Source organism: Zerene cesonia, chromosome 22, assembly GCF_012273895.1.
Source record: "Zerene cesonia ecotype Mississippi chromosome 22, Zerene_cesonia_1.1, whole genome shotgun sequence".
Classification (NCBI taxonomy): Eukaryota; Metazoa; Arthropoda; class Insecta; order Lepidoptera; family Pieridae; genus Zerene; species Zerene cesonia.
In genome coordinates, this window is record NC_052123.1 from 3,076,270 (window position 1) to 3,090,157 (window position 13,888).

General features: G+C 32.9%; 3 protein-coding genes across 5 annotated transcripts in view; 1 reads left to right on the top strand and 2 right to left on the bottom strand.

The window, feature by feature from the left end:
- Window positions 1-232: 232 nt before the first annotated feature.
- LOC119836107 (Golgi pH regulator) lies at window positions 233-6,713 on the bottom strand. Its single transcript, XM_038361358.1, has 9 exons — window positions 6,672-6,713; window positions 5,757-5,920; window positions 5,418-5,524; window positions 5,018-5,121; window positions 4,336-4,457; window positions 3,148-3,374; window positions 2,036-2,217; window positions 1,501-1,686; window positions 233-955 (listed from the first exon to the last, which is right to left on the bottom strand). Exons 1-9 carry the CDS (start codon window positions 6,711-6,713, stop codon window positions 695-697), a joined length of 1,395 nt encoding a protein of 464 aa, XP_038217286.1. The 3' UTR covers window positions 233-694.
- A 320-nt stretch (window positions 6,714-7,033) lies between these two features.
- Window positions 7,034-8,900, bottom strand: LOC119836121 (zinc finger protein 177-like). The gene is made up of 2 exons (XM_038361375.1): window positions 8,607-8,900; window positions 7,034-8,493 (listed from the first exon to the last, which is right to left on the bottom strand). Exons 1-2 carry the CDS (start codon window positions 8,787-8,789, stop codon window positions 7,204-7,206), a joined length of 1,473 nt encoding a protein of 490 aa, XP_038217303.1. The 5' UTR covers window positions 8,790-8,900; the 3' UTR covers window positions 7,034-7,203.
- Window positions 8,901-9,956: 1,056 nt separating this feature from the next.
- The window catches only part of LOC119836075 (glycerol kinase-like), a 26,751-nt gene continuing 22,819 nt past the window's right edge, over window positions 9,957-13,888 (top strand). The window contains exon 1 of one of the 3 annotated variants that reach the window (XM_038361291.1): window positions 9,957-10,112. Coding sequence is in view for 2 of the 3 variants with exons in the window: in XM_038361289.1 (XP_038217217.1) it covers window positions 13,614-13,650 (37 nt within the window). In the remaining variant the exon portion in view is untranslated. Of the gene's footprint in view, window positions 10,113-13,542; window positions 13,651-13,888 lie in introns of those variants that run through there. The other 2 variants (XM_038361289.1, XM_038361292.1) reach the window with 2 other exon arrangements.

A 13,888-nucleotide genomic window follows, 5' to 3' on the forward strand; every position in this document is an offset into this window, starting at 1 on the left:
TAGAAATTAAAAACTTTTTAAATAATGTATAAATCGCGTTTAAAATCCGTTAAAAAGTTTTTAATTTCTAAATTATTCCATTGTTGTTTTATTCATATGAACATTAACCCACAAGTACTATTAAAATAATTACCCACACAACTCGTATCTGTTTAAATGCACTTATCTTATTTATACCAAATTCACGAAGTTTTGACTGAGCCAATTTTATAAAACTTGTGAAGTGAAAGACATTATATCCTGTGTCATATTTTAATACTTTTTTACATTATAATTACTATTTACACCGATTTTATCAGTCTTAACAAAATTACAAGTTTATGCTTAAATCTAAATAAGTGTTTAGGTAAAGGCTTCGTCATAGTCCAGTGCATTATATCCAGCATTATAACTTATTCTAGTATATTTCGAATAGTTTATCACAAATAGGTGTGTTACAGGAGATATATGAATACAAGGATAGCATATTAATATAATTACAGGGCTTGTAATTACTTTTATCAGATTTATCACGTTTGTCTTTTTGCGCTAAAATATACATTTCTCTATTAAAAATGATCCTTCGAATTGGCCGAGTGCTACCAACGCAATGAAAAAATACATTTATAATCGCCTTTAAAGTAATAAAATTTTTAAACAATCAATCCCAAACACGAGCTTGGCTCGACACTTATCACTAAACATACAAACACAATCAATTAACAGACGGTTGTTTATGCGCGAGGTACAGTGTAAATATACTCGTCAAAGCACTAACTAAGAATATGACGTCGAACCATCGATGATAAAAGTTGAACTGCAGGTCGCCCAACACTTGAGTGATGATAATTCTGTACTCTGGCGGCATGTTCATGCGCATGAGGAGCACGGACGAACAGAAATACATGCCCATTATCTGGGCGAGTATTAGCACTATGATATTCGACGATTTCGACGATGATATTTTGTAGAAGAACTGGAAATATAATGTTATTGAGATACATATTATACAAATGGGAAGATTTACCAAAGGCTATATAAAGTAAAATGATTATTTGTTTATATAGTACGTAAGTATTATAATTGAAAGGTATAAATATATTTTAGAAATTTAAGTGTTAAAATACTGCAGATTTTGACAGCTTTTTTAGTTTGAAATTATTGGAAAAAAGCAATTATTGCTTTCATCTAATCAATTTAGTTACTAACTAACTGCGCCCCGCGGTTTCACCCGCGTAAGTCCGTATCTCGTAGGAATATAGGGATAAAAAGTTGTCTATATGTTATTCCAGTTGTTCAGCTATCTACGTACAAAATTTCATTGCAATCGGTTCTGTAGTTTTTGCGTGAAAGAGTAACAAACATACATACATACATCCTTACAAACTTTCACATTTATAATATTAGTAGGATAGGACATTACCAAACGCGATGAAAAATTGTATATTTTGTAAGAAACGAACAATAAAAAACGCCTGTAAGTTTTCCAATTCCAAAGAAATACTGAAACTCTCAACTTACCTTAGTCAAAGTTAGCAATAGTCCCCGAATGCTGGTAAGCACAATACAGCCGACCAATATAAAGGAGACGTGTTGGGACCAAAAGGCTAGATCTATATTCCAGCCCAGCCAATGCACTACAAGCTCTAAGCCGCGCGTGACTGGATCCTTCTTGCCTACGCGGTCGAACACTATATTAATTGTTGACTGGAAAAAAAACAATTAAAACATTATCAAATTAAATTTGTGACCCGAAAAATAACAAACGGGATAGGAACTATCCTGGATATATGTATATATAAAAAATTCTCATGTCGCAATGTTATTTATAGTCCTCCGAAACGGCTGGAAACGGTTCTCATGAAATTGTTTTTGCATATCGGATAGGTTTGAGAATCGGGCAACATCTTTCATACCCCTAAATGATAAGAGTAAGGCACAACAGCGTTTGCTGGATCGTCTCGTATATATAATATCCTAGCAATGCCTATCTTTTCTTAAGGTAATGTGTGCAAAACCGTAGGCAGAAAGCTAGTGGACACATAAAGACACTCACGATAAATATCTTCCAAACGCAGTACAAAGAAAAGAAATAGCCCAGGCAATTGAAATATTTCCCTTGAAACGTTTTCGACCATTCAATTTTCTCTCTCATTGTTCGAGCGTCGTGCGCTTCTAGAAACAGCTGTCTGCTTAATTCTTCTAGACCTGATATTTCCTGTTTGAGCTGACTTATATCTGAAAGAAACGATAAGGTTTCGTTTATCTATCTGTCAGTACATATAGAAAGAAGGTGCCCATTTTATGAGTCACTAAAATAAAATCTAGTATGACAAATATAATTCATTAATTTGTTAATAAAATTTTTATAACCATATTAAAAACTAGCACATTTTCTTATAGTTTACTTATAAACCATCTCAATATTTTACTCTCGTCACAGAATCACAATAGTCGCGATATGGCGAAAGTCGCAGTTTCACATCCCGTCTCATGATTGATTTTTTTTATAAGATAAAAATTGATTTTTTTTATAAGATAAAAAAAAATCAATCATGAGACACATTAAAACTCTATTATAACAAGAAACCTGTAAAGAATGGAATAAATTTGATCACGAAGCGGGATTCGAACCCGCGTCTCCTTGCCAAAACGCGTAGCCTCTCGGCCTCTTGTGATCCCACCTCGACAATCGAATTTCTTCAACTCTCTTAGTTTCAAGTGAATATACATATTTTTAAGAGCAGTGGTGGCTCAGTGGTGAGAACCTCGGACTTCAAAATCGATAAGTCGGGGTTCGAGACCGGGCGAGCGTGCAGGAAGTAAATTGATTTTTCAATTTATCTGCGCATGGGGATAACATCACCACTGCTTAAAACGGTGAAGGAAAACATCGTGAGGAAACCGGCATGTCCAAGAATCAAAAGTTCGACGACATGTGACATCTGCCAACCCGCACTTGGCCAGCGTGGTGGATTATGGCCTGAACCCTCATAGGAGGCCTGTGTCCCAGCAGTGGGAACATATATGGGCTGATGATGATGATGATGATGATACATATTTTAAATAATTACAAGAATTATAACTAAAAATGCCCGGCTATCCGGTGAAATCATTAACAAAGAGAAGAGAAGAGAACGAGACGAAGAACTAAAAATATAAACTTACTCTCATTCCCGTGGCCCAGGGGGTTGGCGATGCTGCCGACACTGGACAGTATGTTCGTCCAGAAGCCCCGATTCTTCACCGACGCCTGATCCATCATGCTATAGTTCTGTCTCGCTCCCACGCTGTTCGACTCCGCTAGCGCTATCCTCTTCTTTTTCACGAGTATCATGTCCATCGTCTGCAGGAGTTTCTTCTCGATCGACAGCACGTCCGACTGTGTGACTGGCCTGCAATTTTTGTTTGTTATTCATCTATATTAAGATTATAAATCTAAAGAGCTTACAAACAAATTTGGTTGAACGTAATAATAATTGGCCGATTTAAGAAAATTTTTCAGTGTACATAGCCTATTTATCGAGAGAAGTTATGGATTATATATGTACCACGGGCGAAGCCGAGGCGGAACGCTAGTGTACTATATTTAATGTATGACGAAGCTTAATTTTTCAATTTCCATTACCGTGCGAACCTAATAATAATGCTAGACCTCGATTGTCAAGCGGCAAAAAATACTCAAAAGATTTCGGCTATCTAACTATCATCTATCTTGACTTCTCGATTGCCCTTATTTCTGCTCACCCACTCTTTTTTATATCTTGCTATTTAAATGGTTGAGTGGTAGAGATCGCTACCTAGCGATGAGGCCGCCTTTCTTTTACTTTTAATGTATTGTTCTGCTTGTTTTATTGGTCTTATAAGCAATAAAGAATTTAATTTCATAGCATTTCATCTTTCATGAGATACAGCCTGGTGACGAGCAAGCGGGGTCTTAGTAATACGGTCCTGATTTACTCTTTTTGTACGGAAAGAAGTTCGCCCCGGCTTCGCCCGTGTTTTACATATATAGCCTATGTCACACAGTGAAGTTACATCTTTCTAATGGTGAAAGAATTTCTGAAATCGGTCCAGGGGTGTCTACGTGAAAACATTACAAACATACAAACATACGAAAGTTTCCTCTCTGTAACATAAAGAATGCAAAGTATAATAGTAGTAAAAATAGTAGTAATATATATATATATGTCTTTGCATTAATTATGTGTATATATATATATATATATATATATGTATATATATATATATATATATATATATATATATATATATATATATATATATATATATATATATATATATATATATATATATATATATATATATATATATATATATATATATATAAGTTACCTTATGAATATAGCCATAGATGTGTATGGATAGTTGACTGCACCAAAACCTGATAGTAACGCCATAACTGTGACGCCGATAACTCCAATGCGGGACACACCTTGCTCTATCGAAAATATGCCCTGAAAACGTTACACATCATTTTCGGTTAAGCAATTTCAGTTTGAAGTAGGAATAGTTAAAATAACGTGACTGTCGATGCTAACGGTATGTGTGTGTCGCAAGCAAATTGTACGATTTCACCATTTATATTAATTGCATATAATATTACTTAGAAATTTATGTTATACTAGCTGCTAGCCCCGGCTTCCCCCGTGGTATCAACAATATAGCCTCACTCGGAGATCATATCCAATCGGTTCAAGGACATTTTTTTTAGATCAAGAGGAATAATTCTTTCATATTTTCGGTATGTTGAATCCTTTTCCGGGAACGCAACGGAAACGGCTTATGACGCGTTAAATTCGGAGAAGTTTAATAGATGTTATTATAAATATAAACCTTCCGCTTCAATCAGTGTATCTATTAAAAAAACACCATCAAAATTCGTATCATATTTTTGAAGATATAAGAGACAGACAGACAAAGGGACTTTGCTTTATACCGTGTAGTGATGACACTTTTTTAAACATTCATCACATTTTCAGCTACAAATAATTGAAAAACTCATCAAACATCTCACCTGTTTCGGACTCAGTATGGGGAACGGGTCGCCAATCTTCCAAAAGAAGTAAAGATACACAAACCACACGAACATGGTCAGCGGTCTGATGTGTGATCTTGATACTGAAATAAATTTTCAATAACATTATAAATTAGAAAGCTACCATTGAGAAATTTTGAAAGAAAAGAATCGATCACAGGCGGGATTCGAACCCGCGTCTTTTTGCCTAACCGTAGCAACGCCTAGCCTCTCGGCCACCCGTGACCCCGCCACAGTAATCGAATATCTTCTAAGTTTTAATCTCGGAAATTCCACTAGAGCAGGAAATTTAACTGGATTTACCTGCTTTTTTCGTTTAAGTACAAGGTACACGGTACAAATAAAAGAAATTACTTGCAGTTGTCATGACAACACTTACAGAACTGTATATTACTGATGCAAAAGTATGCAATGTAGAAGGGGATCAATGCAATCACCATGAACAGGAGAGAGTAGAGGCCCAGGTTCCAGTGGAAATATCTTGACCTGAAAGTTGTATAGTATAGATTTAAATGGTTAGCGATTACACATTTTAGTGCATATGTGCCGGCATGGTCTTTTTTATAATGACAATTTATTTTCTTTCTTTTTCGGTGATATACATAAATAAATAAGAATACTTTTAGCAATAAATATTAAATACCCACTAATGGGTTAAAAAATTAATTGTATACATTAGTAATTTCAGTCTATCAATTTGGAACAATAGTGTACTTACCTTGAATCCAAATAGCCGATAATCTCAAATATAATCAGTTCAAACATGGTGCAACTCAGTGCAAATGTGACGGAGAATATGAGCTGCACCAGCGTGTGATGAACTTCATAGTCTCGGAAAAGCTGCTTCACAAAGAATATCCAGCCTCCTATGAAGAATATTGTCTGTAAATTTAGTTTCATGTAGTACTTGCTAGCAAAAGCTCATCGCTTTGTTCTCATGGTCACAGGAAATTTACAGGAAAAGCATCATCTATCTGAAAATTTCGCACTATCTCAAGGCAAAACTCATATGATAAAATCAGTCCTTAGCGATGTGAAAGACAAACCCATTGTTTATTTGTTGTTCTTCTGATTTCCAGTTTAATTAAAGAAATAGAAAAGAACAATAAGAACAAAAGCTCGAATTTTGCAAAAATCCTAGATTATTTACATATCCATACATACCAATTTAATATTACTACTACTAATTCCAATGGTTATGTCAAACATTACTTATATATGCAAGAAACACAGTCTAAAATATTAAAGAAAATTGTTTAGTTAAGGTAATGTGTCCTAGTGTGAATCACAGAACAATGATATCTCCTTGCCCATATCAGAACAAATCATCTCCGACTGTTGTACTATATTTTTAACAACAAACAGCAGCAGAATATTGCAGAGTATTCAATAAAACAGTATCTTCATACTAATTCTAGTGGTCATCAATACACCGGCGTATGAGAAGCAGGAATGCACAGGAATAATTGAAATAAATATGCTTGCTGTCCATATTCTTTCACAATAAATATAATTATTTGTACACATCATTATTTGTAACCCTTGGATGTTTGGTTCAATGTGTATTAACGAAAAATCGGCTAATAAGATTCCAGTAAACATAACCATATATATATAAAAAATATTTACTCACTTGAGATATTAATACAATTAACGTGTCTTCTAAAAAAGTCATTATTGTAAAATTGCACTTGTTATCTTTAATTTTACAACTATTTTACATACGTAATTTAAATTTTATACTTTATAGCAAAGTTCTAACATAGGTAAACATCAAATCGTTCATGGCATCACCTGACAAATGACAGATAACGTTGACAATGTTTTAAAATATTTTGACAGATTTTAGGGTTCAGTGGCAAGTTGAAAAACGGAACCTTTACTCTTTTGAATAACTACCAATTATCAGTTTGACAGAAGACCTTATACATTATTCTTTGGAAAATATCGCAAGCCGAGGATGTTTCTTTAATAAGGCTAAAATAACAAAAATTTAACTCAAGCGATTTATTGCTATTGAAGGCAGACTTATAGAATGCTTAAGATAACTAGATTAATCTAATACAAATGAAACTAGTCAATAAATTTTTCACTCATGTGTAGGAAAATTTTAAATTATATAATAATCAAAACAAATTTTATTGAAAAGCGAAATTCTTCAGAAACTAAGAAACATAATACGATTCCTCCTCAGAACCAAGATACAAATCATCATCTATTGGCAATTTAAATAATAGTTCCGAAGACTTCTGTTCCGGTCTAGCAATTTCATCTTTAATGTGCGTTTTCATATGTTTTTCCAAACATACTTTAGTTGTATATTTAATTTTACACAAACTGCATTGAAATATAGCATTTGTATGGTGACGCTTAATATGATCTACTTTTCTTGATGCCGATATGAAGGTCTGATCACAGAAATCACACTTATACGGCTTTTCTCCAGTATGTATCCGAGTGTGATACAATAAAGACTCTTTCGTAACAAATTTACCGCCACAAATGGAACATGGGAACTTTTTTTCTTGAGTATGTTTTACGATATGTGCTTTTAATCTACTCGGAGCCCAAAATTTCTTTTTACACCACTTGCATTCATGAGCCTTATAATTTCCATGTTCATATTGAATATGTACACGTAGGGACACCTTCTGTGTGTACCTCTTATTGCAGTAATCGCAAGTGAACTTAGCATCTGACGGCGAGGCTCTAGTTTTCTGACTACATATGTTTAAAACTAAGTGCTTTTTGTATGTCGTTTGACTTTTGTAGACTCTTCCACAGTCTTTACAGACAATTTTCAATGTGTGACCGATTTCATGCATTTTCAAGGTGTGCCGGTTATTGAATGTTTTGCCGCATTCAGAACACATTAGTGTGACATGACTCTCACTCTTATGAGCCTCCAAAATGGACAGAGAACCAAAACTTCTCTTGCAAATCGAACATTCATGATTCTTAGGTGCATGAACTCTTATATAATGATTCCTTAAATTAGACAACGATGGATAACTCTTCAAACACATTTTACATTTCATGTTCAATTTGTCATTTTCATCGTACAACATATCTTTGGTACAAATTTTAATTGAAGAACGAGTCCTTTTTCTTTTCACCTTCACATCATAATCAAATTCTTCTGGCACAAGTTCTGATTTAACATGCGCTGGATTTTCAATCATAGATTCAAATATTTTTAAGGCAGATGTTGCAGAATTTGCTTGCTTTTTGTCATAATACTGTTCAGTTGTAAAACATTTTGTATCCAGTGTAACATATAATGTATTTGCATCCACATTGGAATCTAAGCTATTCAAGCAATTTGTTAAGCTATCTAAAATATTGTTGTAGGTCAGGCAATTTTCTTTTGACATCATTATAAACTTGTAACTATTAACAGCTAATCTCGCACAACTCTTGCAGATTGCGCTTTTTAACGACATTCTATTGCAGGTCTGAAAAAAGGAGTAATTTTTCATAAACATTACTCAATAAAAAATTCAAACTCAAAACTGATGTCTATAATATCTATTTATTGGGAGTTAAATAAATATAAATCTTTACATACCTCTCCATTTAGAACCACGGATAATATATCATACAATTTCATAGCAATTTCTGTGTCTTTATTATTTAATATTATTTCGTCTTGTAAATTAATTTGGCTATTATCAACGATCTCGAAACACAATGAGCATAATTCTTGTTTGCCATTTATAATATTGTAGATAACGTTCGCCCAAGACACCATTTTATAAATAACGAGCGCTTCTTTTAAATGCTCTTCTTGTTAATTTTAAAAGTAATTTTTATTACAATCAATTCAAAAATGCTAATTTATCAAAGACAGACATCTCACGTATCCGATTTTGACCATTAATTGCTGTCATTTGTCAAAAGTCTAATTAATCATGAAATTGTCAGTGTCAACCTATATCATTTCATGAGCATTTCTTCTGAGATTTCTTTATTTATTGAGTCTCCATAGAGCATTTTTAATATAGTATATAAAATGTGTCTCACGAAGATTTTTCGCTTCGTGAGACACATTCGCTCGTCTCGTCTTTGTGAACGAAACTCTAGGTATGTAATATATTCTGTGGTATGAACGTGGCTGCTGTCCATCTACATATCACAAAGTAAATAATATACTACATGTTACGTGCTACATAGTATATTACTTACTCTGTGTCTGTCGCATGTTGTGAAGCGACGGAGCTACTGTTATTGTTTGATTTGGTTCGGGGTTGGGTTAGATAATAGGTGAGCTTCGCTTTATTTTGAAAAACTTCCTATAAATAGAAGCCCGAAAGAGATATTACAAATAAACGTCCGTACCCATCACAAACAATAGAGTGGTATTTACTTCACATCTCTTTTGCATAACTTCTTTTCTCATGATTTATATAAGGCCATGAAAGTGGTGCGTCTACGTAAAAGATATTGTATTCTATAGATAAAGTAGTGTAATCAGTTGTGTGGTATGTTGTAGTAATACAGGTAATGTCTTTAATCTACATACAGTACTTATTGCTTATTAATCTATGCTTCGACTAGGATTTCTTTCGTTGGGCATTTTTTTATTTAATAGTACTTAGCAAATAAATAATGGGTATAATTTATCGAGAAGCAATAGATTACCTGTGAAATCTGAATAGCAAACAAACTTATTGGAAAAAGTTGCTGCATTACTGTTTTGTTTCTTTTTACAAAGATGGGATGTTGTAATGATTTTTAAACGTTATAGAAAATACTATTAACAAATAACAATAGGATTAGTAATTGCAATTGATATCTATCACGGTTGAAACACAGATAACTATTTTAATATTGGTTGGAAACTGCAATCATTGTGGTAAAGTGTCAGCTGTGATTTATAAATTCTGACAGCATGGCTATGGCATTGACAGCAGCAGTCGCATACCGGGTCGTTTCGATGGAGTGTCATTTTTTTGCTAAGCAATTTTAAATAGAACTTGTGTAATATGAATTAAATGTAGACTGACATAAATTATGCGATAATATTCCTTTGGTGATATTGTGTTTTCCGATTTCCTGGAGACGAATATAACAGGTACGTAATAATTTAATGAAAGGCACCCTTTTCGCCTTTCAGGATAATTATTATCCTTATCAATCCTATCCCTTTATTCCTTCCCATAAATTTACATTACTACGTTTTCTCTTAAGAATTATTTGAATTGATGTACTTATTACATGTTTTATATTTATTAGCTCATAATTTTTGCATGCATTAATAATTATCGATCGACAATTTGGGATTCCAAATTTAAATTAACAAATCAATAGGTTTTAACATCGAAAATATTTAAAAGTTTGTCACGTTATAGCATACTGGGTACTAGAGGAATTCTGTGAATTTTTTGTTGAACAGATAGATAACTTAATTCCAACTTATCATATTCTGGGTCAATTCAGTACAGGGTACATAATTTAATTCCTTAATTTACTTTATTCCCTCACGGTAATTAGTTCATCTACTGATCTGTACTATTGGCAATTTACTTAAGGCTAGATTTGATAGTAGATTTTGTACAACTGATGTCTCAAAGAGGGATAACACCTCTCAGATATTAGTCACCAGATAATGCAGTAAATCAATATAAAACTGTTAAAAAATGAAGAAATTGTCTGAAAATATTGTCTTTGATTGATCATTAATAACAATTATTAAACATAAGAAGTGTTTTATTATGGTGTAAAATAATTCAATAATAAAGTGATTATGTTATAAACAGCAATTATTAATGTGTCTATAAGGGCTTATCAATATAATTGAACTTTAAACTCATTTTTTATCAATTGAAATAATTTTGAATAAATTTTTTAACAAGAATAAGGCTATAGTATATATAGATATACCTATAGACTTTTTATATAAAAATTGTGTGTATTTTTTTTATATAAAAATGTTATTAATTCAGTAGAAGTTTGAAAAATCATTCAATTGCATTTGGGACTCACAACACTACAAATAAGCTAAAGAGTAACTACTAAAATAAAACAAGAGGCCCCTATTCTAATTTATAACTGCCGACTGTTGCTTAACCCTGATTTTATGAAAATTTGTTGTTATAGCAGCATCAGAACCAGAAACTATTCTCATATATAATATACTAGCTGTTGCCCACAGCTTTGCCCATGCTCCTTAAAAATTTTCATGGTACAAACTTTCATCCCTTAATTTGTCTCCTTAGGGGTTAGAATTTGTCAAAGTCCATTCTTAGTGGATGCTTAAGTCATTACATCTATCTGCATGCCAAATTTCAACTCGATCTGTCCTGTAGTTTGGGCTGTTGGTTGATAGATCACTATATCTGTCAAACAGTCACTATGAGTTTTATATATTATATCATATAGATGTCCTCCATATGTCGAAATTGTTTTTTATCACTAAACAGTACCATTTCACCTTACACTTACATAAAAAAAAAACATTTACTTTTTGACATCAAATCAAGATCAGCCTAAGTAAAGCCAGAATTCAAAAATTCTATTACTCAAATTTTTGGGGGTCATCTTTGATATTCAAAATATTATATAGATTCTGTTGTGTTATCCACAAATTGTTGTTTATTACTAATTAGTAAAGCACCAATAAGTTTTGATAAAATTTTACAATCATAGCAATAGATAAGCTATAATAGCTGACATTAATAATTGTAATTTTGTAGATATAATATATCTTACAGAATTCACATAAACCGTGTGATTTTTTTTTCGTTTATTTATACTGGAAATAACTGGTCCCACACCTCATCTTAGTTACAAGTAATTTTTATAGTTACAAGTTACAAGTACTTTTCGATATAAAAGATATACTGTTGTTGAAGTAATTAATATAATGGCGATTGATTTCATATAGAATTGTGTGACCAATGTAAGAAAGATCTATAAGTTTTATATGATATCTTATGATATTGCTTAGGTATAATGAAATCTCTGATCACTCAAGTAAAACTTAATGAAAATCGAATTTTCGTATAGTTGAGGTTATTGGGCCAGAAAGGATATTGGAAATGGGGCTTCCCTCGCGTAGTAAATACATATTACGCTACATTTAATAGCATAAGGATCGCGATAGATACATGCCTATTTGGTATATCTACGAAACTAACTAATGAAGAGTTTTCGGAAAATATATTCTATTTAAAGCAAAACGACAAAAAGTACATGAAGTAACCTTTCTTTATATAAAAAATTGATATTTCGATTTCAAAAAATTTTTGGGGGAGGGAGAATTTACCTCGCAAATCCTCACACCTCCACTTAAGAATGAAATACATTATTAAAGGAGAATAAATGGTGTTTGTTCAAAAATCTTCAATTATAAGTTTATATTTTATAGGCAGTGACGAGATATTGGTGACCCAAATTACGAAACTTGGGCCAAGTGACCTACAAAAAGGTTTCCGTGTAATGTAATATAGAATGTACACAATAAATGCTTGTTATATTGTGTGGTTATGCGGGGGCTCGATAACGGGCGAGCGTGCAGGAAATAAATAGATTTTTCAATTTATCTGCACATCACAACTGCTCGAAACGGTGAAGATAAACATCGTGAGACAACCGGGCATGTTCGAGGATTAAAAGTTCGACCACATGTGACATTTGCACCGCCGCCACAGGACTTAATCCACCACGCACCTGGCCAGCGTGGTGGATTAAGTCCTAAACCGTCATAGGAGGCCCGTGTCCCAGCTGTGGGAACATACTTTTTTATGGGCTGATGATATTATTCAGTTACACACATTAATTTACGTCTTGTAGGTAAATAAAGTATTTTTTTTAAAGAGAGATATTGTGTTTAGTTATTTTTCTCCGTCAATGAATTCAATTGAATTGGCAATGCATGAAATTAACATATGCAAATTTTTAACGAATGTCTGTAACCTACGTTAAAACATTTGGCGAATATCCAAAAGTCAAGTTCACAATGCGGCAGTCACGTGTTTCGATAAAATTTTTAAACACAGGATTGTGTCTTTAGAAATAGTGGGTTAGATCGTAGAATGTTGACAAACACTGGTATTTATGTATATTCGAAATTGCTGAGTCTGCACGATCAACATGTATCCAAGTGTTGTCATTATTGTTTTAAAATCTTATCCGTTTATTTTATTATTATAATGGTTGTAAAAAGCCTTGTTCTGATAAACATTATTTTTTTTATATTGAAGACAATACCTCGATTATATTAGTAGTACGGGGACCTGCGTAAAGGTCACTGTACTCAGTCACGAGTGTATTAGTCACAAGAAATTTTAAAGAGTTCAGCATCAATTTTGCCGTTTTACCTCAACTTACAAAATCCTCGACCATGCCTCTGTAGGAAACGGCACATTGTCGTCACGCAATTAAAATAACTTAAATAACATTTGCCAAATGCAGGGAGCATATTGACACATCTATTAATTAGCACTCAAAATTACTATCGGTCATAAGATAGGTACGTGTATTTCTATTTTTAAATGTCATTGTGACGATGTCCCACCTGCACATTGCCGGCCAGTGTAGTTTTGTTTTAGTTGTGTTTTGTGAATGAGTGGATATGAAGAGGATTCTGAAACGCCAGTATAGTATATATGGTACAGTATAATTGTTTATTTGTACAAATCGAATGGAGGAATCAACGAATAAGTAGGGCAAACAGCATTACAAAATGTATTATTTAACGATTAGTAAATTCTTTAGTGAGTTAGATCGCCTCTGTTGAAACGGTGATACCTTATTGTTATTATTCATTTATATTTATTTATTTATTTATTTATTTATTACATTAAGGATCACCAACATGACATACACGGATAACGTGGATAGAGAGTT

Coding starts and splice junctions, on each gene's coding strand:
- LOC119836107 (XM_038361358.1), bottom strand. CDS start 6,713: ATGACTTTTTTAGAAGACACGTTAATTGTATTAATATCTCAA. Junction 5,921..6,671: donor TAATTGTATTAATATCTCAA/GTGAGTAAATAT, acceptor CTAAATTTACAG/ACAATATTCTTCATAGGAGG. Junction 1,687..2,035: donor GCGTTTGGAAGATATTTATC/GTGAGTGTCTTT, acceptor TTTTTTTTCCAG/TCAACAATTAATATAGTGTT.
- LOC119836121 (XM_038361375.1), bottom strand. CDS start 8,789: ATGGTGTCTTGGGCGAACGTTATCTACAATATTATAAATGGCAAACAA. Junction 8,494..8,606: donor CCGTGGTTCTAAATGGAGAG/GTATGTAAAGAT, acceptor TCCTTTTTTCAG/ACCTGCAATAGAATGTCGTT.